Below are 26,427 nucleotides of genomic sequence, written 5' to 3'. Positions count from 1 at the left end.
AATCCCACAGTCAAGCCATTGCCAGCTGTGACTAGAGGATCTGGAGCTGTCTGTCAGCAGAGAGTATGAAGTGATCGGGTCTCTGCTGGCTGCATGACAGCCTTCCCGGCCAGACATCTGCTAAAGTCGCTCCTGGCAACCCCTGTGTGCAGGCCCTACCCCCTTCCCATCAGCCATCACTGCTGGGCTGCGTCTGGGCATCCGCAGGGCCAGGATGAAGCTCTGAAGCTTATTCGGTGAGAGGACGGATTTAGCCTTTGACTGAAGTGGTTCCCCGGAACGTGGTGATGGCCAACGGCGCGTTTTCATCCCAGCTTCAAAGAGGAAATACAAGTCGCCAAGCTGGCGAGAACTAAACAAGGCGATGCCAATTACAGGAGCGAGGATGCAGAGGGAACCGGCCCGGGTGCTTTGAGCACCTCCAATTGCCAGAGATGTTAAAAATAACTAACTATCTGAGTCCACTTCCTCCCAGCCTCGAACCGCAAAACCTGCAGACGAAACCTGTCAAAGTGCAGGACGATGGGGCCCTGCTCTGATTAGCGAGTGTGAGCAGCAGCACGTGCTGGCAGGAGGTCTGGGAGGCCCCAGCAGAGCTGACACCAGCAGGAAACATTTCCTTCCCATGGCGCCTTCAGGTGGGAGAAGCAGGGGTAGATCTGGCAAAAGCGTGAATAGCTGCCTGCAGCATTCTTAATGGATCACGAACTCGCATGAGAAACCCTGAACCCCAGATGCAGTGCAGCTCCCCAGCCACGCCAAGCCGAGCCCTCCTGTCCCAGTGAGCGATTCTGAGCGATTCTGTTACAGTCACACTACCGAGCCAAACACTGACCCCATATCGTGGTATTGCCATGCACCGTATCAGATGATGGTACTCACCATGTTGCTGCAGGTTCTGTATCTGATATTGCGACCCTCACAGCTCCTACAGGACAGACCACAGACACACACACACACAGAGTTAACCTTCACTGGGCAGTCAGTCACTGGGACCATTGTGCAGTTTTTCCCTACCAGAACACAAACAGACATGTGACTCTCGAACCCTGGCTGTTGTTTCTCCTGTTTGTACAGTTGACACCTGGCCACAGTTCCGCTTTTATCAGAAAGGGGGCAGCTGTGTGCCTCGTTCTCTGTGCTGCTCGAGGTTGTGGCTGGTCAGATCTTGGCTGCAGTCTTTGGAGGGCCAAGCTGAATGCCAAAACGCGAAAGTATGCCAGCTCACCACGCCGATTTGAGAACGGCATCTAACTCCCAGCTGTACCAGCCCTCTGACAATGAGGTTCATTCCAGAGAAAGGCAGGCAATTATCCTCCCAGCCAGAGGGTGGCGCTTACCTGTCCCAAATGGTTATATTCATGCTCCCCGGGAGAAGGACAAAAGCGGGGAACAGGGAAGGAAGGTGCATCAGTGCTGAAAGCTGGCACTGTGCCCCTCCCATAGACCTTCCATTGTGCTGTAATGCCAGGAAAACACAAGGCCATCCTCCATTTCCCTCCTGCCCCTGCATTCACATCCTCTCTGCTGCCCCCTAGAGGTACAGTTGTGTGGGTGTCAGTGATGAGCCGAAATGGGGCTAATGTGACCCCAGGCTCTGTGGGTGGCAGCCTAAGTCTGGCTCTTAAACCTCAAAGCTTCTCTATTCAAAAGCAAAAGAACTTTCAATGGACCATGATGATATTTCATATTCTGCTCCTATCATGGGACAGAGAGAGATCCTTTTCAGGGCAGGCAGAACACATCTATCTCCTGACCCAAATCCACTGCATGCACTGGGCCCAGGAACCACCCGGCGTCATACTCGTTTTGCAGACGCAGATTTATGTTGCAAAGCCACGGATGAGAAAATTGCCTTCGGCGCAAAACAAACCAAGAATTCCGTCAACCATTGATATTTAACCAACAGCAATTTCCAAAAAATCTGCACCCTGCAAAAAATGCAAAGCAGCTGTACACAGCTTTTTCCTCAGAGGATTCCGGCACTCGTACTCAACCTCAGTTTCCTGGATGGAAGATTATTTACTGCCGTTTATAAAATTCTCACCAGCCTGGAAGGCTTTTAGGGAATGTTCCTCCATTCCTCATCATCCGAGGAGTGACAGCCAGTTCATCAGTTTCCATGAGTTCAGTTAATGGCCTGATACTTGTGAATGAATCATGCACTTGTGGATCAGTGAGTCCCATCCAATGGGAGACCTCCTGTCAGTTAGACATAGCTGATGACATCCAATAACGTCGCTCATTACAGCAGCTGATAACTCCATCAAGAGACCTTCCCTGTATACGTCAACCAGCCACACCACATCACACACAGACTATAATAGAAGAATATGAGCAAATATCTTAAATCTTCTGGGATGTATTAGGAAAGTAAAACAAGCTTTTTTACTCTAAGTTGACCCCCTATTTCAGCAGGGTGAATGCATTTCCTATATGTATCTTTAATGGGAAACAGGCTGCATTCTCAGTGCGCCTGTCACGTGCTCCCTACTCAGCTGTGCTCTAAGGATATTTAGGAGACTTGCGTCTGGTAGAACAGGGGAATGGGGCAGATCCACAAGAGCGCACAGGGAGACTTCAGGTCTACTGACGATGAGACCCACTGACCCGCTAAGACACCGGCGCAGGGAGTAGGAGGCTCCTCCCCCACAGGAGCGCGAGCAGTCACTCCAGGTGCCCCAGGCATCCCAGCCCACCTCCCGGTCCTCATCTGAGCGCGTCGTCCTGGATGCCTGGAGAGAGAGACACAGAGAGAGGGCTAAGGCAGAGCTGGTGTGAAGACAGAGTCAAAGCCACCACAGAAAGGGCTGAATCGAAGCGAATGCGGAGAGGGAGAAGACTCAGCGCCAGCGTGGAGAGGGAGAGGACTGAGTCACAGTCAGGAGAGAGTAAGAGGACTGAGTCAGAGCCGATGCAGAGAGGACGCGAATTGAGGCAGCAGAGACAGGGAGTCAAAGCCAGCACGAAGAAGGAGTCACAGGCAATGGCGGAATGGTAAAGCCGGAGGCAGGGCGCAGGGATGGTGCGTACAGCTGGAGGCAGGGCGTAGGGATGGTGCGTACAGCTGGAGGCAGGGCGTAGGGATGGTGCGTACAGCTGGAGGCAGGGCGTAGGGATAGTGCGTACAGCTGGAGGCAGGGCGTAGGGATGGTGCGTACAACTGGAGGCAGGGCGTAGGGATGGTGCGTACAGCTGGAGGCAGGGCGTAGGGATGGTGCGTACAACTGGAGGCTAAAGCTCTGCTCCACCTACAGCACTGCACACCACGTATTTACAGCGACAGTGACAGTCATACAGTGGCCTAAATGCCAGTCAGACTCTCACTGCACACTCGACGAGGTCCTTGCTCTCGACTCCTATAGAATACCATGCGTTTAGCTAAATTTAAAGTTGCAGGAAGAGCCTGCAAAGTTAATTACGAATTAAACGAAGCTTAGAGACGGGATCACAGTTCGGAAAGAATATACGCAGTTTACAGTTCGGAAAGCAGATACGCGGTTTACAGTTCGGAAAGCAAATACGCGGTTTACAGTTCGGAAAGCAGATACACGGTTTATTCGGGAGCAGAGGTGGGCAGCCCTAGTGGGAGGTCTTATTCAGGACCCCAGGGCAGCTGGGCAACGGCATTAGAGGCGTGGGCTGCGAATTCATTAAGCTGTGGTTCAGCATGAACTGCTCAGGACAGGACAAGCGTCTTACCCCCTACCACCACCCCCCCATGAGGTCCTGCTGGAAGACAAGGGCCCAAAAAAAAGCCTGGGAGACTAGCGGGGCAAAGATGGGGGGGGGTTGCTGTAGGCTGTAGATTTTCAGCACGCTCACGGTTTTATACGCAAAGATGGATGTTACAGTTCAGGCCGAACCTGCCAGCACAGCTGCCCTCCATGGGTGAGGAGACGCAACGTACATGGGAAACACGCGGGGAGGGGGGCCTTAAGATGGCTATCTGGGTAATAAGGGCTGAAGGAGACAAAACACACTTAATGCATGTTAAAGAAAATATTGATGCTGAGGCGAAATTGTGTTTAGCAGATTGTATGACAGATGAAAGGTTGAATAAACATTATTATGGGCAGAAAGCAGCGTGGGGGGGGGGGGGCGGTTTCAGCTATTCGCTGGGTTTGGAGCACGGGAGTGCCCGGCGACTGGCTGAGGGATCTGGGTGGGGGGGTGGGTGGTGTCTGGCGCCCGTCCGTAGCAGGAGGCCCACGGGCCGGGGAAAGAGCCGCCCGGCCTGTGGTGGCCCATGGGAACCCGTGGGGGGGCTGGCTCAGTGTGTCTGTCTGCCCAGCCGTCTGGCCTGTCCCGCAGTGCTGCCACTGGGCCCCCCACCAGGACATGGGGCCAATCCCCCTAAAAGAGCCATTTACCACCACTGAGTGAAACACAGTTACAAGTCCATTGGTTGGCGTCTGAGAGCACATACTGCCACAGCTGTAAATCGGAGCCATCATGCAAACCCCCCCAGCATGGCCCAGCAAGCTCCCAGAGAGACATCCTTCCCAGGCACGCGTGTGGGCGCGTTCATGTAGGGCCGACGATGCACCCTGCTGGAAGTTCCCTTGGAGACCGCAGAAATATCACGGAAGCGACACGAGCAAAGTGTCCCTGTAGGACCACCTGCTTCTGTGCCTCACGGCTGCCTCCAGCTGAGAAGGTAGCTGAAAAGATGGATTTGCAGGTGACTCTCCACTCAGGCTAGACTACAAAAATGCCGTGCTCCACTATGTCTAGTCCCTGCAGGCTACCTGGACCAAAGAAACGCTGATACCTTAAACGGGCAGGTCAGCTCCAGGTCGTGCATCCAGGCAGACACCCCACCCCTCCCCAGGGCCGAACCCAGGGGAATGAGCAGACCTTCATGGCGCAGCGTCCCACCTCCAGGAAGCCCTTTGCAAATAAAGAATTTTCACATGACCACGCCTGTAGATGCGAAGCCTGGGCAGTGAGACACACTGGTGCCGTTTCTATAGCGACGACGATGACCATTTACCGGCCACAGTTTAAATATTTGATCACTGCATCTACATGATTTAATTGCGACGCAGCCGGCTTCATGGTGCCACAGCATGATGTGAATATGAAATTACTGCGGTCCAGAACACCAGCATCACGACTGCGTGGTGAGACGGATGAATAACACACTCTGCCCTCCGGGCCTTGGGAATCGACCCGGTCATCCGTGCGTGTCCACGTGGGCTTGGCCCCGTGGCGGCCCCTCGCCGAGTGTGCAGTCTACTGACTGAGATGAGCGGTTCTGTAAGTCACTGCTGCGTAAATCAGTAGCTTGGGAGGTTAGGAAACCGTGCTTGTGAGCAGGAGGTTGCTGGATCGAATCCCAGGGTTAGAGGAATAATGTCACCATTGGGCCCCTGAGCAAGGCCCCTGTCACTACTGGGTCCTTAAATAAATGCCTCTTCGTCAGCGTAAGATCAGGAACGTGCTTCTGCTGTCGGCAAAGAAGGAGCTTCTACCGTCAGGCTACTTGATCCCACTACATAATCGACAGTCGTAATTAAACTTCCCTACTCGTGCAGCAAGTACTTTACTGGAGCTTAGTTGCACAATCAGATCTTCTTTCTGTTACTACCAGCATAACTTTACGGTTTTACATATATTTTTTATACTGTAACTTTGTCTTACTGCCTTCAGTAATCTTACGGTGGAGTCGACCACCTCGCATTTCACTGCTGGTTACAGTTAGGCTACATACCTTGCATGTGACAAATAAAACCCTCGAATCTTTGAATCTTAACCCCCCAGTTGCTCCAGGGACTGTCTGACTCTAAGCTTTCTCAGTTGCATTATGCTTAGGATAAAAGCGTCTGCCAGATAAATTCAATGTAAATCAGCATGAAGAGCCAGCTGAGCTCTGAAGGAGAAGTCCGACGTCCAATTCCCCAGCGGGTCCCCTAAGTAACCGCCGACAGCTAGGAGAGTCTGGCCAGCGAAGGCAACCAGCAGCCCATGTGATGTATTAACGATCACGCCCGGGTTAGTTAATCACGCTGCCTTTTACTTCTGTTACCTCTCAAAGTGGGTTACATAAGTGGGAGAAATATTTATCCCACCAAGTTGCACTTAGAATAAAAAGAAACTTCACTCCACATACATACCAGAAAAGCAAACTTTCTTACAGGGGCAGAGCGTGGGAGACTTACGACAACGGGACACTAAAATAGAGAAACCCAGGCGAAATAAAAAGAAAGAAATGATACACAACCGGTGTGTTCCGTCGCGGGTTTGTGCCTTCGGGCTCGCCTGTCCCTCGTTGACATCACCGCGGGGAACGTGGGAGACCAAGCGAGACCCACAGAGGCAGGGCCACAGTGTGCCGGACAAACACAGCAGCAAGAGACCGATTAGGGCAGCGGTTCGCAACACATCTGACCTCAGGACCGCACTTTTTCTTTGCTCATTAGGTCACGACCCAAACCTTTAAAATTTCTAATAACACACTGTATATATTCACAAAAAAGAGCCAATAATATTAAACAGACCCTCAGAGAAAGACGACAGGCAAAACATGGAGGGGTCAAAAAATACGATCTCAGAAAAAACTGCAGCATCCATCCATTCATTTTCCAAACCGCTTATCCTACTGGGTCGCGGTGGGTCCGGAGCCTATCCCGGAAGCAACAGGCACGAGGCAGGGAACAACCCAGGATGGGGGGCCAGCCCATCGCAGGGCACACTCACACACCATGCACACACACATGCAGACGTACGGGCAATTTAGCAACTCCAATTAGCCTCAGCATGTTTTTGGACCCCACGACGACATGGGGAGAACATGCAAACTCCACACACATGTGACCCAGGCGGAGACTCGAACCCGGGTCCTAGAGGTGTGAGGCAACAGTGCTAACCACTGAACCACCATGCCACCCCCCTGCAGCATCCATCACACCCATTTTACAACCTACCCACCAGCAGGACAGTTAGGTAAACGTGCACAGGGCATAATTCTGGTCAGCGGAGGCTGGAACTTATGTGAGGCACCACAGGGCAAACAGTAGGGGGTGCTAGACAAGATGCCAGTCCATCAAGGGACACACGAACACTTTATTGAGGTACACCTAGCCAGTGCTGGGCTAGACCCTTAGGGGCAGGTAAGAGTGCTCTGATAAATCTCTCCACACACCACTGCTGAGCTGACCTGTTATTTTTACACTTGCTGCCTTCCTGTTAGCTTCGAGAAGCCGACCTCCTCTGACCGCTCTCGTCTCTTTGCCCGCATTACTGCTGCTGACTGGATGTTTTTCGTTCATTACACCGCTCTCTGTGAACACTGACAGACGCTGCAGTGTGTGAAAATTCCGGTATTAGCCGTTTCTGAGACGCTGGAACCACCACAACTGGCACCAACAATCACAGCGTGTTCAAAATCGCTAACTGCGTGTGTTTCGGCTGGGGGGGGGGTAACTGGAGCACACAGAGGAAAGCGTGACAACGGGGGAAGAACATGCAAACATTGTATATACTGTAAGAGTGTTTTTCGGCTTTCTTGTATTGACGATGAAGAACTGGCTGCATCTCAGTGATGGGAGTACTGGTCACGGACATAATGCCAGTTGGGTGTCACCAGCGACATCCTTCAGTTTTCTTGGCCCTTATGCTTGGGCTTCTTGCTCAGAAATCACTGCAGGTGGCGTAGCAAAGGGTGCTGAGAATGCATGCATCAGGCAGCCAGAGAGAGGCACTGCACTGCAGTGGGAACCAGCGGGTCAGAGAAACAGAAAGACAGATCGGCGCCCTTTATCAATTTCACCCCGCTGACAAATTCGCCAAGCTGTCCACCCTGACCTAAGCTGCAGGCGATATTAAACTCCCCAAACGGCGGTAAGCGCCTCGTATGAAATATTATGATTTTTCTTTGACGGCAAAGCTCTGACGAGAGAAACCTAACCTACTAGCTTATTGAATGCTGTTCTTAGAGCACGGCTCCAAACAGAATCTGGCCTTAGAACCTTCCTCTCCGTCCATCACCCTGCTGGAGCTTCGCCTGACAGGAAACTGAATCTCCGCGTGGGGAAGACTGCCCCCTCTTGAGGATGGGAGGGGACCATTACCTCTGCGGGGGGAGACGGGGGAGGGGGGCAGGTGAAGTAGACAACAAAACGAGGGAAACAAAACTAGCAGAACTAATGAAGGAGGTGCCGTCAGCCGGACTGGAAAGCGAAACGGACCTGCTGCACCGCTCACCGGGACCATCAAGCTTTCCAGGTCCAGAGATACAAAAAAATGATTAAACGCTAATGGATACGAATGGAAAAGCAGAGCAGGTGAGAGAGTGGTGACACAAAGCCACACAGCCATCTCCTCACATGGGCTGCAGCCGCAGCCCACGGGCTTGAACAGAGCACTTAGGACAGCTTAATGAGCCTGCGGGTCGCGGCACGGCCCCACGCCCTCTGAGCTGGGGCTCCGTTCCAGCAGCTGGCTCTCTCTCAGCGTTCCGCTTTCTCTTGAACTTGCACAGGTCACCCCTGAGTACTCTGGTTTCCTCCCACAGACCAAAGGCTTTCACTGGAGCTTAAATGGATTTTATTATGCATCAAATGGCACATTTTGAATGCATGGATGTCTCTTGGATGATACAAATCTGAAAGAAATGTTCCTTACTGTAGTCAATCAAGCCCAATAAAGATGGATGATTCCTATGTTCCTATATCCATGCAGAAGAAGATGCCATCTGTGAAGAACGGACATGCAGGTCACCAACGAGGAGGATCTGAGGGGTGTATCTCAAGGGCAATGTACTGTAGCAGGTGGGTAGCTGCCAATCATCAACAGAAGGTTGTTGGTTTAAGTCCCATGGTTGGCAGAGTGATATCACCATTGGGCCCTTAAGCAAGATCCTTAACCTCAACCGCTTCAGGGATTGGCTGACCCTGCTTTCTCTATTGTATGCTACACTGGATAAAAGAATCAATTAAACAAATAAAATGTAAATCACAATGGTGGTCCAAATCATTCCCAGCTCAGTTGTAGAATTTGATGTACACAAAGCTTCCTCATAGAGAAGTTTCCAGGACACTGTCTGCAATGTCAGGGTTGTGACCCATCCTGTTCTGGGGCGCGACTCCGGGTGGGGAACAGCCCCAACTGCGCTGGGGAACTGGATCAAAAGGACCGAACGCACATCCTGAGCGGGGCTTCCAGGGCATGGCCGTGGAGGTGTGGGTTCAGCCGCTTTCCCACCGCTGGGCGCTGGTTATCTACAAACACCCAGTAGTTCCTGAGATTACCCAGGCACCCTCTGGGCCAGGGGGGAGGGGTGGCAAGGGGGAGTGACCTCACGACCTCATGCTGGCGGATGACCTTCACGCTTCCACCCCAGAGCACTTGTGTGCTATGAGAAATCCCACCATTGTATGCAGAGTAGGTGGAAAGGATGCTGTCTGGTGACTCTGGCTTTCTGCTGCCCACTAACTTCAGGAATCATATTTCAGTTTTCAGGCTGCAAACACATCAAAGGGAAGCTCTTCTGTGTTCTAGTCGGGGCAGTATTTCCTGTTACAAATCAGCAGAATCAGTCCATCGAAATCCACACTGCCTGTCCAGTCGGAATCAGCAGAATAATGGTATATAAATGAAGAGCGCAGGAGTTGGGTGATTCATAAAAGCGCCTCATTTTCCCGAGACACAGGTATCCAGGCACCGAAATCCCGGCAATCCGTGTCCGGCGGAACCTGGGAGAGCTTATCGAAAGCGCAGGAAATTGGGGAGAAGAGCAGTTAGGAAGCAGATAGCAGGGCCTCTCGCCAGGATCCCAGCCCAAAATAGACCCATATGAACCTTAAGCAAACAAGGTAGCTGGGCCCCAAGTCGGGGGCGCAGCGTTTCCAACAGAAGAGGGCTCTGATAATCGGGAGGGAGACCCTCCCCCACGGGACCGCCAGCCTCAAAGAGCACGCTCGCCATCGCTGTGGCACCTGCTGCCCAGCACATGGGGGTCACCGACAGTGCTGAAGTAGGATCCCTGTTCTCGGCCCCATCGCCAATCTACCCCGTGGCGAGCGCTCTGTTTGCTTTCTGTACCTAAGCAACGGGGACGTTCACCGGACGCCATGACAGCTGTGTGCCTGGCTGCCTTACAAGGACAGGCGGCCATGCCAGCGATTTCGCCTCGCCGGACGGGGCTGCGAGTCGCTAGGCTCCGAGCTTTCCCCATGAACCAAGACCAGCTACACTTTTCCTCCACTGCTTACCAATCTAGAACATTCTCCAGACCCCAGGGGCTGTGCATTCTCCCTCTTCTGTTCTGGTGCTGGGCTGTGCTGATTACAAAAACTGTAACCGCCATCGATCGGGGCTCAACCAAAACATTCAGTCCCCTTGATGAGGACATGGCACCTTGAGACGGGTCCCTGCAGAAACCGTGTGCGTCCCGCAAACAAAATGCAAAGGAATTACAGATCAGTGGGGAAGTTCCAGGAACTGAAAGGAAGATTACTGGTCCCTTGAACAATCAAACGCACATGTGAAGCCTTCAGACAGCCATGGAAGACGTCCAACGTGTCGCATACCGCTGTGGATTTTAAAATCTCTCAGTGCCTGATCCCGAAGACAGCTGCCTGTTCATTACGTGGGTCACTATGTTGAGGGCGCCGTCTCGTACGAATCACCATCATCTTGTGCGTCTGTTATTGTGATTGTAAGATGTAATCAGAAGTTTGGGGTTTGTATTTGAGAGGGAAACCGGTTAAAATGATCTAACGATGATACATAAGGTGACGTCTATCCAGCCAGTCCGTAGGTGGGAACTTCCCCCCAGGGGAGAGAGTCAGGTGACTGCTCTCCGTCCTGCCGGCCCTGGACATTCCTCTCCCCCTCATTCTCCACCCATTCCCCACCTCGCTCATTCTCATCCCAGCTCATTCCCCACCCCACTCATCCGCTCAAGAGCTACCTGAAATGAGTGGAAGGACAGACTGGAATTCTGACTATACCATAAATGAGACTGATCAAACAGAGTCTGCGAGGGAATATCACCATTCTGCCTCCACCTGGATGACAGCTGCCCTGGGATCTCCCAAGTCACATGACCAACATGTATCAACCAATCACAGTGTGTTAAATTATATAGTTAGGAGTCACATGGTACAAAGAGGGACACACTGATGTCGTTAAGGTGGGGGTTTCAATTTCAGCCACTTATAAAAACAATATAAACCAGAATGACACAAAATAAATGACATGTGAGACAAAGTCAAGGATTAAGAAAATTTATAATCCAAGGTAAGATGTTTTGAACATCAGCAGTTCCTGCGAGTGTCAGAATGAGATCCCTGCATTAAAACCGCCAAAGCAGTAAGCAGGCTGTGGAGATAACGCATCTAAATATAGAGGGAATGTCACTCTGACAACTCAAAGCCTACATCAGAGGCTCTATTCTCAGTCAGCTCACAGGAGCGCTGAGCACTTTCCAAAGGTCACCCGCAAACCCATGGGACTCCAAGCCAGTGTCAAATGGCTCTTTGGCTTTTAGCGGGTGTGTCAGCACTGTTTACAGCCCGGCTTGAAGGGCGTTTACACAGCATAGCCAATACAGCAAGACACGCGAGTCGAGCTGCCCTCCGATCCCTCTCCATCATCACCACCTCAGATGGCGTCCAGGAAGTGACACGACCATCAAATACTCAAAACACGGGTCAGTGGTGCCCTGTAAAGGGGGCATTTTAGGAGAACGTCAGGTGGGAACATGTCAAAGAACCAGAGACAAGCCCTGCCGGCCGAGTCCCCTGGCCGTAGGGAACGGCTTCAGCATCATACAAACCGGTCTGCAAAAAAAGCGCTTGTGGACCATCGTAAGCAGCATTAGAAAAGCCACAGCCGACCGACTCAACAGAAAACGGCTCTGAAATCCATCTTAGAACCATCGGCTTCTGACATTCTCATCACGGTGGCAAGAGGCAAAGCGTACATTTCCAGAAAGCGGGAAATAAAGAGCAACCGTAAATTTCCAGCGCTCCATCCTGCAGCCTCATCTTCTTCTCAAACCAAGCAGTGGAACAATAAAATTTCCACTGTCAGGTTTACAGGTGATAAAATCTCACTGGAAAGGATGCCGGTTACAGACGGATGCCCACAGTTAATGCTGGTCTGACTTCACAGGAAGCGAAGGACCATGGTGGGAAGAACGGCGCCACCCCCCCCCCACCCCCCCCAAAGCCACTCCCAGGAGCTCATCACGGGACCTGCCAACGGCAAAATCCATCAGGTCCAAAAAAGGTTCCAATAGCTTCCAGTCACCAGCGCAATGACATCATTCTTAGGGAACAAACACGAGCCGGCCAAACGCACGCCACTGCCAGGGGTGCTGGAGACTCTGGCCAGCCTGCCAGCTCCTAAGATGCGTCTCCAGGGAACGTCTTCGGAAGGGCATGGGACATTTTGCAGAATTCCCTATGATGTCACTGATCTTCTGCTCCGCCTCCAGATTCCGCCCCGGCTGCCAGAGCCGTGCAACAATCACCGCCTGAATTCATCGTTCCCTTCTTAGGAAAGTGACTGTGCATTTCGTATTCCTGAAGATCAGCTCATATACGTCCCAGGACGTCTGCCTTACTGGCCACTTTCCAGGGTCTGAAAGATAAAGATATGAACAAAAACACACAAGGGGGAGTCTGACATCTTATGTCCATGATCTCTTCGAATTTCAGTTTTACTTGGATAACAAACAGCGACTGCCAAGAATACAGAGTCCTGAGATGATCTGAAAGCCATTTCCTGACCTGCGATGGAGATAAAGCCTGGGCTGACAGTCGTTCACACAGGCTTCACCTCAGCCACTACACTAACTGGGCATCATTCTCTCCTTGAACGGTTTCTTCAAGATTGACCATCCCAAAGGCACAGCGACCTCCCCCCACCTCAGTAAATTCTGAGGGAATCATCTACATATTAGCAGAACAGAGCAGGTTCTGGGTGAGCCTCTAGCGTCACGCCCCCCCCCCCCCCCCTTCTTCAGAACAGACTTTGACTAACAGATTCTCAGAAACATGGAGTATACATGGAGCCTGAAAGAATCATCCATTGCAGGTAGCTCTGCATCATGGGGTGGCGGGGGGGGGGGGGGGGGAGCACCACTGACATCTCGAATACCTCTCTGGGGTTTGGCTCGCCGTGGCTTTGGAAGAAACACCCCCTGAGTCAACACGGCCTTTCGGGATCACTTCAGACACCGTTCCAGGGTGGCAAGGATGGTCAAAATTACACTAAATTGTATTATTTCAAATATTTCTATAATAATTAGTTGAGCGGTAGTAGCAGCTGCAGAAGGAATAACGACCCCTAAAAAAAATAATACCTAAAAAGGTTATTTAGTCATTAATAACTGTATAATTAGGGTAATTAGTGGAGGGAATTACACTTGTCTGGAGTTCCTCACACTGTACACTGCGTTCCAAAAAGTGAAGTTAGAGTGTGACTGGATTATGTTTAACAGAGCCAGCGGAACATAGTATGTGAAGTGTGATTAGGGGAACCTCAGCGGGAGGAAGCTGTCAGACACCCAGGCAGTGCGGGGGGGGGGCTGCTGGCGTGGCCCCCCTGCTCCTGAGCTTGCGGTGAATCCACACTATTCGGGTGGAATGTGCAGTGCGGCCTTGCGGTGTGCAGAGAATCGCACACTCGACACAGTCGCTGCTGTGGACACGAGGGCGGTGACAGAAGGCAATGGGGGGGGGGACGTTTCATTCGCACACCCGGCCACTGGCCTCACACGGTTATCCGACTGCAGATAACATTCGAGCGCGAGATTGACTCGTCCCGAAAAAGATACTAGGTGATCATGTTGGATGGAGGGCTCAGGCTTCACTGTGGGCGGGGCCTGTGGGATGATCGGGTCAGGCATGACCACAGCACACTGCGGGCACAGATCCAGCTCCTAATAACCTCTCAACAGCAACTCCTCGGTGACCCCGCAGGCTGCCTGCAGAACTGCGGGAGGCTCGATGAAACAAGGCAGCAGATTTGATCAAAAGTGGCCAAAAAAATGAAAACATCTGAGCTGCTTGAGTACAACCCTGCCCCCCCCATCCCGGGCCAAGGCCTGCATTATCAATGAGATAGGACCGTATTCTCTCAGCCCGGTATCGAGTAAAGCTTTGGTACTGCCGCTCCGCTGGCGGGTCTCGGGGTGGGGAGTGGGGGCACTGGAGCCCCCCCAAATCCGGCAGTGGTTTTGTTTGCACTGGATTCACAGGCGATGCATGAATAACAAATTAGAGTCGGGTTGTTTTTCTTTTTTTTTTTAACGGTGCTATTCAAACTAATTATGATGGAGACAGTCAGTCAGGGAAATGGAGACCCAGGAACACGTGCCTGGCACACGGCTGGACACCCTGCGTGTGGTGTGTGTGTGTGTGTGTGTCTGCGTGCGTGATTCCCCAGCTTTCTGTGTGCCTTTCAGAAAAACCCCACAATTGTTAAAAATATATTCCCACAAAACACATTTCACTGACATCAAAGCACAAACGCTTATCAATCGTTTTTGTTCGTTAGAGTTGTGTTCAGTTGGGATAAATCCTAATGAACCGTGTTTGCCCGCACGCAGAGCCTGCCGCACACATGCATGTCGACCGGCCAGCGAACTCTCCATTGCACATCAAAATAATATTTCATAGGAAACAGATCATGCTTGGGGTCACGTGATCAGCGTTTACAGCCAATCATGTGCCTCGTCGCCAATTTCACCAACTCCCAGATTATCTTACGTGCTTTCGCCGCAGTCCTTGGACTAAAACGCCCTGTAACCATGGTGACCTGCGAGTGAGGCCCGGGACTGCAGACCCAGATGGCGAGTTCAGTCAAGGTGCAACTCCCCAAAGCTGACCTTCCGGCAGCAGCCAGATGCGCTGGAACCAGCACCTGTGCGGCACTGGTTGCCATTTTCCCATTAATCCCCATCCCCTGCGCCCCCTCCAATCAGCAAATCTGCTCCGTGTTGCATATCATTACAGAAACTCAGGCTAGCAGCCAGGGACGAACCTGCGGGGGGGGGCCCATTCGACATGGGGCCCTTGTCTTCCACAACACGCACCTCAAATCAGCAAAATGAGCTTCATCCTACAGGCCATGCTATCTCACCCTGAACGTACAAATCGCAGCATGCACTCTCCACTACTGGCCTTTCTTTGGTAAGCAAATGGGCACCATCAGGAAGCAGCCTGCCCCCCGCCATCAAGTGCAAACTAGTCTAATGGAAAATCTCTTCCAGCAGGGGGCAGCAGGTGTTATTCCCCCCTCTCTGTCCTCTTGATTGATTCCAGGGGGACATTCTCGATACGGAACACTGCATGCCGTAGGCTTCCTTTACAGTTATCCACCTATAAGTCGAATGACAGTGCCAGACACAGAGAGGCTCCCCACGCCAACCAGCTCCGGCAGCCCACGAGAGGCCTGGCTTTGTACGGTGCCTGAGGACAAGCGGCTAGTTTGTCATTCAGGCGCATCAGGCAGCACAGAATCCAGAGGGTACCATTCCCACCTCCCCAGAGCGGGCGCTAAACCAGACGCCGTTCAGGAACCCGGAGCCAGACAGCTCTGCAGGGAGCCACCTCAATGCAGAGCCTTGCCCCCCTGGGTCGGACCCGTCCGTCAGCGCTGTGGGCTCAGCGACAAAACGAGCCACTTTCGGGGCTTCAAATCCAGCTGGAAGAATCCTCCGCACTACCTGTACAGTGACAGCTGTCGGCGGCACTCTGACGTACGCGAGCAGTTCTCCACGGCGCCACATGCTGCACAGGCTAATCCCGGCCTCCCGCCTTCCTGTCCCAGCAGGCAAGGTGACCTTATAGAAGAGCCTGCCGCCAGCTTCCTGTCACACATGTCACTTGGACAGACGGAAAGACAGGGCGGAAAAAAAATAACAAAAGCACAGCGCCGTCACATGACACCTGGCCCTGGGCCATGTGGCCGAAAAAAAAAAAAAAAAAACAAAATGTCAATGAATCTTCAGCGTTTCAAGTCATCTTCTGGTCTCAGACGGCGCACCGGCTGGTCGGCTGACTCACCACAGCTCCTCGGTGGGAGAAATTAAATTAGTATCGATGTCAGACACACATGGAAGGGTGCTTCGGCATCCATTGCGTCCCGAGCGGAAACGAGCAGGGCTTGTCCGGTGGGAATAAGGAACGCAAACATGGAGAGCGCAATTCCAGGCTTTCTCAGAAAAACGGGACAGGATAAATATTTCCATAGTGCTGTTTGTGGTCTTTGAATTGAATAGTAGTTGGGCTTTAACTATAAAAGGCAACGGATATGAGCCATTCACAAATATGAATGTTTACACAGTGTCAATAGCACAGCTGGAAATAGGCGCTGTACTCCGTCTGACGTTTCAGAGTCACATATCTCAGTCTGCCCTCGTATTTTCAGAGCCTTGTGCAAAGGCTGCTTCAGGCCAAACAACACACATGAAGCTACGATGATGCCACCCCTCGTCTTCCAGATGACGGTCATCCCTCCGCCGGGGCTGTGCGGGCCCTCGGTGAAGGCGCCGGGTGCTCCGGCCAGCGCTCAGCCGCCGCGTCCTCCCTATGAATCTCAGACAAGAGCGACAAGGGCACCTCGGCATAGGCAAGTAAAGAAAATCATTTTCAAGAAAATGTGTTGTAAATCAAGTACTGAATAGAAATAAATGGCGCACAGCATCCTACATTAGTGATACCTTCCTACGGGTTTAGACCACTGAAAAATACAGTAGGTTTCAAAATGCAACATTACTAAAGGCCTGCCCCGCCCCCCCCCACACTCCCACCACAAGCGTCTTGTCATTTCGAGGTAGAGGGTTTCATTGAACTTCAACTTGCAGTTTCATGCTTCTTACAGCAATTCAACCTGACGGACAGTGGGGAACCAGCACAAGCTTTGTGCAAACTGTCTGGGATCATCCTGATTTTTGATAGCCCTGAAAGGATGTGAAATTCTAGAAACATCTCTTTGTTTAAAGTTTTCCACAGAGCATTCCGGATTTCCTAGAGCATATTCCGCAGCTTTCTGCATGGCTCCATGAGGCTACGAAAATCTCAGCAGCCAGACATGAATGTTCATCAGGCCTTTTACGCCTTTACTTGCCTTTACGCGTTTGTGCCCCTACCTCGTTGCTCCCCCCCTTTACCTCAGTAGCCCTTCTTCAACAGAACCATCACCACCCAACCGGACTCAAGCCTGAAATTCTGCTCTCTTGGCTTCAGGCGAAGCCCCCAGCTGTTCATTTATCGTCTTGGAAACAACCGATCCCAGTACAAAAGGGAATAATCTCCCAATTATTTAAGATGTTTTGACCTGAACCCCAAAGCGGGGCAGGCTGCCTTGAAACGGTTGGCTCTCTCCCTCTCTCTCCGCTTCCCACAACAGTCTCTAAGCAGATGTTCCAGTGGGCCTTGGTATCGAGATGTCCGCCCTCCTCTCCTTCCCAGCACATACCTAAGGTGCAGAGACCGGGACACGCCGACCTTTACAATCTCGTCACCCAAAGAGCCGTGATCTGGGACCGGCTCTGCCACTGTGCCCCTAGATACCTCAGCAAAAGAATACCCAGGTCTCGGGAAACGCAAAAACGTTAGCTATGTGAGTCCGCGGAATGAAACGACGTCCAGGTTCACAGGGTCACTGCTGTACGAAACACCTCCCCGCATTCAGGAACAGGACAAAGACACCCAGGACGAAAGGGTTCTGATTACCGCCGTCCTTGATCTCAAGTTCCACTTGGGCTCCGTTCGACAAACAGCTTTGGATTAAAGCACAGACGCCCCCCGATTCACAACTGGGGCTTTTTCACCGTCCCTCAATGTAAGGTATTGTTCGTCGGCTCCAGAGAGAAGCTCGAGAATCAGGGTTTGCCAAACACGGGTGAACGCAGACCACTTCATTCCCAAGCTACTCCTGCTAGGGGGAGAAGTGGGTAATGAGATTCTCCTGCGATTTCACGAGTAGCTCCAGTTTGCGTGCGTGTTTTCTTGTTTCACTCTGTCAATGAAATCACCAGGAAAGGAAATGAGCGGCAGTAAAGGAATGAAAGTGATTAACACTAAGCAGATACACGTACCCCCCCCCCCCCCCCCCAATTGCTATCATGGCTAAAGTTAGCGGCTGGAATGCTAAAGCAGAGAGGTCACTGCAGTGTTACACAGGTAATCCACCTAAGCTGCTGTAACTGAAACTCTGCAACTGGTGCCGAAATCGTGAGCGATCACTACAGAGGGACTAGGATCACGAAGCCCCGTAACCATGGTAATGTGAAGGAGCACCGGTCAGCGGCCCCTGGGGAGAACGGCCGGGTCGTGTTCCAAGCCTTTCCAAAAAGCTCTGATGCCCTCGCCCCCCCCCCCCCCATTCTAGAGAGCGGTACGGTGGGCAGAGAGCAAGTCGCCGATGAATGAGACAGGGACAACAGCCTCCCACTTTAGCCAGCGGCCAGGATGCAAGAAGCTGCTGCCTACATCCTTCAGGCTATTCATAGCAGAGACAATGCGACCCAGAGAGGTACCCCCTCCCACTGCCTGTCAAAAGTATACAGTTTAAAATAGAGCAAAGCCGTCTTTCCCTTTCGTCTTTCCCTCCCCAAATCTCAAACTTGCATGCCGAAGGGAAGAATGGCAAAGGAAATGAAAACTGCAGTGGCAAGTGCTTTATCACCCAAAGGGCAACAGTCCCAGCACCCAGTAAATAGGAAAAGAGGAGATCTGGGCCTCAAGGCGGGTCAGACAGCCGGCGCTCGAGGAGACAGAGAGAGCACGCAGCTCGGACAGTTACTACACTGTAAAAATCGGCATGTCGCTTACTCGCCCATAAAAACATCGACCGGCACACGCAGCCACGGCCTGCTGTCTGAAATGCTGAGCGTAGCCGCCTGAAACAAACCGCTTCTAACATTTTTTGGGCCAAATTCGCACCTGAGGCATTTCTCTGGTCCGCCAGCCTTGCAGGGACCCCGTGCCGTGTGACCGCCTGGCCCTCTGGCTCCGCCTCTTCTGCGAAGATGTCAGAGTGATTTATGGGAGCTCAGCGTGGAGGTTTGAATAAGGAATGTCTGCTTAACAGGGAGTGTTTACCCTTGGCGAGCCACCCTCCTGTCTGCAGGTCACGGTCAAGGACAGGCTACACGGTGCCCCCTACCTGATCTAACCTGCTGTGATCCCCTCCCTTCCATGGCAGTCGGGGGATTCCATTTGTCTGAGAAGTCCAATTGGTTTCTCTGCATTTGTCTGGAAGCCTAGACTTGTGTACATCTCAGGACTCCTTTAAGGAAACAAATAAAACAGGAATGTGGAACTTTCCAGTCTGGCGAGAGCTGGTCCTGGATTAGATCCTCATGGAAGCCTCATGAAGTTCCACCTCTGGTTCTCTTTTGGCATCTTCCCAGGCTTCCCAGAGCATCTCGCGCGTCGGCTGGCCAGATCCATCATAACGCCTCGAGAGGAAGGTGCATTGGATACTTATACTCATCTCGGCACCTTCCCCGCTCGTGGGTCACAAGGAAGCGGCCAACTCTCACATCTCAAATTAAGCCAAGTCCTCAGTCGCTGCATTCCTGCTCACCGTTCCCCCGACTTCAGTTCCCCCTTCAGTGGCTTCCCTTCGCGCTTTGGCTCTTTGGCTTAGTTTCCCATCTCCGCCAGGCTTTTAAGTCAACTGCTCCGCATGCCTTTAAGATGACAATTCAAAATAAATCTCCATCTTATTGTAGATTCTCCTTGTTTTATTTATTTCAGTCATAACACTTGAAGACAGGCTCTGCTCCTGCTCAGACATGGTAGAGACCATAATTATGAGCAGAGTGTACGTCTGACCTAAGCAGATCTAAGCTACCCCCCCCCCACCCCCATCAGCCCTGTCAAGCTGGGTGTCGCTCCTTAGTGCAGCATCGGCCTTAAAGGGCCACCCTGGCGTTAACGTGGAGCCCATCCCTCATGACGACTGACAAACACCAGCCACCGACACCATTCACGGTCAGCGGGGAGACTCCTGTCAGATACCCCGGGGGGTTCTGATGCTGTGCCAGTGATCAGATGGTTGTTGGTTCAAATCCCAGAGTGATATCACCACTGGGCCCTAAGCAAGACCTTTAACCCCCAATGACTCTAGGGACTGGCTGACCCTACGTTCTGAAAAATTCATTTCACTTCAGATAAAAACATCTGCCAAGTAAATAAAACGAAAATGTAAAGAACAGGGCACCTGACGCAGAGACACAGTCTTTCTCACCAGTGAGGTGCACCTGTAAGCAGGCACTGCCCCCCCCCCCCCCCCGCCCTGGACAGCAAGTCTGTTTACCTCCACATGACCCACACCCCCTCTCCCCGCTCAGATGCAGCTGTTATTTGTGTCCATCCCACACGCCTGCTACTCACCACCTGCAGTCAGGTGGATAAGAATCTGAGGGTCAAATGCTGATTTTACTCACAGTTTGTGTGGACAGCGTCGGCCCCGAGGGGTGGGGCAGGGCAGAGCAGCACGATGCGTTTACTGACTGTCTGACATCTCAAAAGGGAGCAGAACAAACATGGCCGACCGGGCTGGTCCAGACAGGAAGTCAGCTACCGCTCAATCCTGTGCCCCTCCAGTCTCTCCAAAAGCCATCCCCAATCGCAGCGAGTTTCGGCCCGGTGTTCTAGCTCACACTGGCGTGCGTAAATGCCAGACAGCTAGTAGAAGGAAGGTCCGACTCTGCATGCATGTTTCTGGGCTCACAGGAGGCTAAAACCTGCCATTTTTAGGTTTCTGCCTTGCTGCCAGGGTGAGTCTTGCAGGGAAACATCTAACAGCAATATACGTGCGTGCAACAGACATGTCATCACATTAAGTGAGGTTTGATGTTTCACCGGAACATGCCAAGGAAGCTCTAAACCTCACGTTCACTTACAATAGAATGTGATGGATGACAACGTAAACAAATAAATGCTTAATAAGTCCAGTGCAAGATCCCAAACAAAGCAAGCAAGCCTGGCACGTGCCGACCAACCTGATTACAGAGGAATTCTGGCTCTTACGGTGAAAGGGAGAGGCATGGAGAGCATTGAGCGCCCAAGGCACGGAGGGTGAACAGCATCCTCGCACTGACACGGAGGCTTGGACAATGGTAGGCAGGCGCAGCAAATCTGGAAAAACGAACAGCGGCCATCTTCTGGGAAGGACACCCCAGATGTCAGACATCAGCCTCGGAGGCCACTGGATGACCAAGGTCGCCAAAACGAGAATTCCGTTCAGATTACCACAAGAGCCCAGCTCTGGCCGTGGGCACTGTGAATCACAGCAGGTGGCATGGTAACTAAGAGCATAAACCGATAACTCACAAGTAGGAGCTCGCTGCTGGACGACCCAGAAGGATTCCCAGATTCTCCAGTAAAAAATATCGATGAACAGGTGGTTTCAGTTTGACGTAAGAACCCATGAAACAGCTAAACATCGCTGAAGCAGATTGGAGATGCAGAGGTCATTAGGAGCTGCATTTTGGCACTCAAACTCAGCGTGCAGAGAACAGCGAGGCCGTTAAAAGCGACGGGGTGGCTCGGCTAAACCGCTAATTCCGAGGTTACATCGGGCTAACAAGCTCCCGGAGCACAGGCCCAGCGGCACCCAACCATGACAGACAAATAGCAGATCTCCTGTGGTGCTGTGGTCATGTGACCTAACACTGGGCCACAGGAGCAGTGCGAGCCAGTGCAGGGGAGGACGGGACACGCTCTGCCTTACTCGTCTCCATTCCACACCGAGGACATTTACAATTCAGTTCAGTGTATTTTTATATAGCGCCCTTCACAAGAGGCGCCCCAAGATGTGTCACATGGGTCTGTTGTGATACGTACATTTCCAGGCTTAGCTGCTCCTTAATCTGTTATCTTTATTTCTCTGCTTCTCTGGTACAGAGCTGCATGTTTACATGGGAAGACTGGTTAAGTGTCTGGCTTAGAGCTACAGGTGATACTCAACTTACAAGTCCATGCCTGACCACACATACGGTGTCATGCAACTTCATACCTAATGAAGAAATTAGGCTTAGGCACCTTACCGGCCATTAGAGCGATGAGGCGGAAGCAGATCAGGGTGAGTGTCTGAGCCCCGGCTCAATTAAAAGCAAACAGCCAGCAGCAAATGTGAAAAAAAAACCATTCCGTCTCCTGTCAGAAACATCGGACGGGAAGCACCCTGAACACTCTGATGTGTCTGGAAGGTAACGACTGCAGCTTGACGGCACAGGAAAACCGCCAATCCGCTTTGGGAATCAGACCTGCAGGCTTTGCAGCTTATTTTTAGCTGACTTTTAAAAGAAACCAAATTATGTGAAGAGCGAAATATGATGGGAGTGTAATACCAGATGGGGGCACATAAGGAGGGGAGCGCGGGTTTATGTGGAAGGATCAGTGGGGAGCAGAGGGGCAGCGAGTCGCCGCACTGGGAGCACGGGTTTATGTGGAAAGATCAGCCAGGAGCAGAGGGGCAGCGAGTAGCCGCACTGGGAGCACGGGTTTATGTGGAAGGATCAGCGGGGAGCAGAGGGGCAGCGAGTTGCCGCACTGGGAGCACGGGTTTATGTGGAAGGATCAGCGGGGAGCAGAGGGGCAGCGAGTTGCCGCACTGGGAGCACAGGTTTATGTGGAAGGATCAGCGGGGAGCAGAGGGGCAGCGAGTTGCCGCACTGGGAGCACGGGTTTATGTGGAAGGATCAGCGGGGAGCAGAGGGGCAGCGAGTTGCCGCACTGGGAGCACAGGTTTATGTGGAAGGATCAGCAGGGAACAGAGGGGCGGAGAGTTGACGCACTGGGAACATGGGTTTAAGGGGAAGGATCAGCGGGGAACAGAGGGGCAGCGAGTCGCCACACTGTAAGCACAGGTTTATGTGAAAGGATCAGCGGGGAACAGAGGGGCGGCGAGTTGCCGCGCTGAGAACGTGGGTTTAAGGGGAAGGATCAGCGGGGAACAGAGGGGCGGCGAGTTGCCGCACTGGGAACATGGGTTTATGTGGAAGGATCAGCGGGGAGCAGAGGGGCGGCGAAGCGCAAGCAGAAGCCAAACATGCGCAGAACGTGCCTGGAAAGTCCAGGCCACGTGTCTGATAGATGCAGCCAGTCATCGGTCTACGTGACCCATGCAGGTAAAGGCCACTGTTCCGGCTCTGAACTTGCAGATGTCCATCATAATTTTTCAACCAATCACAGACCCAAACAAAGCAATAGCTAAAGTCTGCCCATTTTTATCTGATTACACTGGGTTGATAAAGAAGAAAGTGTCAGTAGGACAGATTTTTTTAGCCAGCAGCATCACCCAACTTAATGAAAGCCCAGATCAATAGAAGGCTGCAGTTCAGCACTTGTACCCATCCTTACAGGAACCTCCAGGCTCAGAGGGATGCAGCTAACCCAATCATAACCTGACCATAACCCAACCATAACTTAACCATAACCTGACCGGATCAAGTGAACAAAACTCAACCGGGCCCAACGCAGGGCAGAATGAAGAGGGCCTGATGCGGATATATGTGAGAACCTGGGCACCTGAGCCATCCTTACCACCCACTGAGGTGACGGGCGCCCCTCCCTAGAGTCACCACCCTTTGCTTCCAAAAAGCATTCAGCTTCGTCCTGAGTCCCTAAACAGTGGACCAGTGACTCGCCAACCCCCCTCCACCTCTCCGGAACAATCCGTCGGTGCGGACCCAAAACGACCCGGACAAAACAGTCCCAGTGCTCATTCTCAAGCATGTTTCTGAGCCGCCTTTACAAGACGTGCCTGGGCGGGAGTCCGAGGTGGGGCCTGGAGGCCAAGCGAGGCCAGGGGCTCAAATTAAACACATCCCTGAGTCACCTGCATGGCACGACTTCAGAACTGCGGGCCCCTTGGCCCAGCTCGGCCGGCCTCCAAGCAGGGGAGGGGGACCAGATGCTAAAGGAACCTTCTTATGATTTTGGCTCCTGTCCCCCAGGATTTTAACAACAGTCCAATTTTATACAGCCCTGACAGTGAACTGCTGACAGACAGAAATTTCCTGAGAAATGATGAAATAATTAAAGAGGTAACATTCCAGGGACGCAGAGAGATTCCGCAGATCCGGAGCGGTACTCCGGAGGAACAGCAACAGAAACGGCACCAGGGCGCATCAGCAGGATTGGAAAGTCGGGAGAATAACCCTGCGGATCAAGACGTGCAGGGACGACAAACCCACTTCATTCATTACTGAATCTGTACTTTCATTTCCCACCAATTTAACTCAGTCCCTCCCCCTCCCAGGTCACCACAATCATCAGAATGGCCCCCCCGCGCAGCAAGAACCAACAACCGCCCTCCTTTAACCGTGAACTTAAAAGCCCAACGCGAACAGGTCGACATCACCTGTGGCATAAGCAAAGAGAAAGTCGAGAGCTCGCGCTCACTGCCACTGGCAGCACACTGCGCCGTTCAGGGGCGGGGTTACAGGAAGAGGTCTTGCTGATGTAACAGGAAGTGCGAGAAAGGGGCTCCAAATAATCAGGCTTCGTCCGCTGAACCTGGCGGCCATCTGAGAGCCAGCAGGACGCGAGACAGGAAGGACTCACCTGGTCGTCATGGCGATAGGTTAGCAAACGTTCCCCGGTCGTGTCCTCCTGAAAACTGCCCTGGGGAGACAGGGCGAACTCAGGCAGGAAGTATGCACTCTCCGATGGGTCTTGGGACTCGTTCTCTGCGGGCTGGGAGAAAGAGAGCTTGGTGAGGCGACACCTTCACCTGTGTGCAGCCGTGCGATCAGTCATCAGGCTCCCTTTTCTGTGCTGAGGGTGACTCCCCACACCCACAGTCCACTGAGGAATTACAGGCTACATCCACTCAAATGAAAACGATCTCCGTCCACACAGGCGTTTTCACATTGTTCGCCAAAGTATTCCCATACACACTGAAATGAGTGAAAGTGTGAGACATTTCGACATGTGCACATCAAGCATGGTACAGTGTGACTGCTGCAAATTTGTGACAAAAGAAACTAATTTCCTTATTTAGCTGCAGACCATGAAGCAGGATGTTTTCTTTAGCCAGATAACTTGTTGGATTTAAGATAATCTGGGCAAAGTGGACTTTATCTGCGTTCGATTACATTTAGCTACCTTGAATGCGACAGGTTATCTAGCTGAGCAAGAAATCCTGCTTTATGGAACACCCCCCACGTCAACATCAGGGAACGTGCCATTGAAAGCAACTCCTCCATATTCGCCATGTTGGAATTTAGTTTACTTCCCTGTAGGGTGACCAGGTCTCCAATCAGACAATGAGAGGGTGTATCAGGGATGGGCCGTGTGATAAGCAGGGACCAATTATGGTACCTTTAGAGTCTGCATTTCAAAACTCTCAATTTTCACTCATTAACATTGCAATCTAAAACGGAGTTTTGGGAAGCATACAGCTGTCAGAGCGTTTACAAAAAACGGAAACTGATTTCTGGGTTTTTAAATGAAAATGTAGCAGTGTGGATGCAGTCACAGTTTAAAAGCCACGAGGAGGACAGGAGGAGGCACGGTAAAGGGGTGGAAGTTAAACTGAATGCAAGTGAAATTAAATGAAATAGGTTTGTATTTAACTGACGACAAAAGCGTACAGCAAAAAAAGCACATCCATGCATGGAGAGGACATTCTTGTAATGCTTAATGCATTTATCTCTGGAGAACTTTCCAATGATAAAGACTCTGGCAAACGCACTTCGCTCTACTACACGCAGCTCGTAAGCCTCCTTCTGTCAGATAAGAGACTCGCCCACGGACCTATGGCTCAAAAAGCGAGAATCCACCCCATCCCGAGACAACGGCGCCATTGTGTCTTAGCTGTTTGCGAGGCACAGACTCATAAGACTTCCAGCGAAGGCTGATTGAGTTCACAGCTTAAGGTGATTTATGAACGTGTGGAGAGTATTAAACCAGAAGATGAGGCTCTTCCTCTCACTCAGCGTGCTGGAGGAGACCGCAGGCAGCCGGCGGAGCAAAAATGTTAATATCGTTAAGGCCGTAACAAACGTGCCCATGTGGAAGGCCTTGGAAACAAACGACAGGAGCTAAAAATACATAAGATGAGGACTAGTCCCAGCAGCGGTACCACCCTTTAAAAAGGGCACATGCATGCACACGCTTTTGGGCCTGCAACCTCTAACTGAGCCCTCACCTCCAGAGAAATCCCGCTGCTAATAAACAAAGCTGACGGGCCAGTGCCCACCCGTCGCCCTTCACTGTCTCACTGACGGGCCAGTGCCCACCCGTCGCCCTTCACTGTCTCACTGACGGGCCAGTGCCCACCCGTCGCCCTTCACTGTCTCACTGATAGGCCAGTGCCCACCCGTCGCCCTTCACCGTCTCACTGACGGGCCAGTGCCCACCCGTCGCCCTTCACTGTCTCACTGATTGGCCAGTGCCCACCCGTCACCCTTCACTGTCTCACTGATGGGCCAGTGCCCACTAG

The 26,427-nt window shown here is 52.1% G+C and overlaps 1 protein-coding gene across 4 annotated transcripts in view; it reads right to left on the bottom strand.

The window, feature by feature from the left end:
* LOC125705927 (ADAMTS-like protein 3) overlaps positions 1-26,427 on the bottom strand; it is a 64,493-nt gene that overhangs the window by 33,221 nt on the left and 4,845 nt on the right. For 3 of the 4 annotated variants that reach the window (XM_048972291.1, XM_048972295.1, XM_048972294.1), the window contains exons 2-4: positions 24,546-24,677; positions 2,611-2,735; positions 883-928 (exon numbers count right to left, since the gene is read on the bottom strand). In XM_048972291.1, the coding sequence (XP_048828248.1) occupies positions 883-928; positions 2,611-2,735; positions 24,546-24,677 (303 nt within the window). The remainder of the gene's footprint in view (positions 1-882; positions 929-2,610; positions 2,736-24,545; positions 24,678-26,427) is intronic. The other variant, XM_048972292.1, reaches the window with a different exon arrangement.

This window comes from Brienomyrus brachyistius, chromosome 13, assembly GCF_023856365.1.
Source record: "Brienomyrus brachyistius isolate T26 chromosome 13, BBRACH_0.4, whole genome shotgun sequence".
NCBI lineage: Eukaryota > Metazoa > Chordata > Actinopteri > Osteoglossiformes > Mormyridae > Brienomyrus > Brienomyrus brachyistius.
This window is presented reverse-complemented; position numbering and strand designations above follow the sequence as displayed.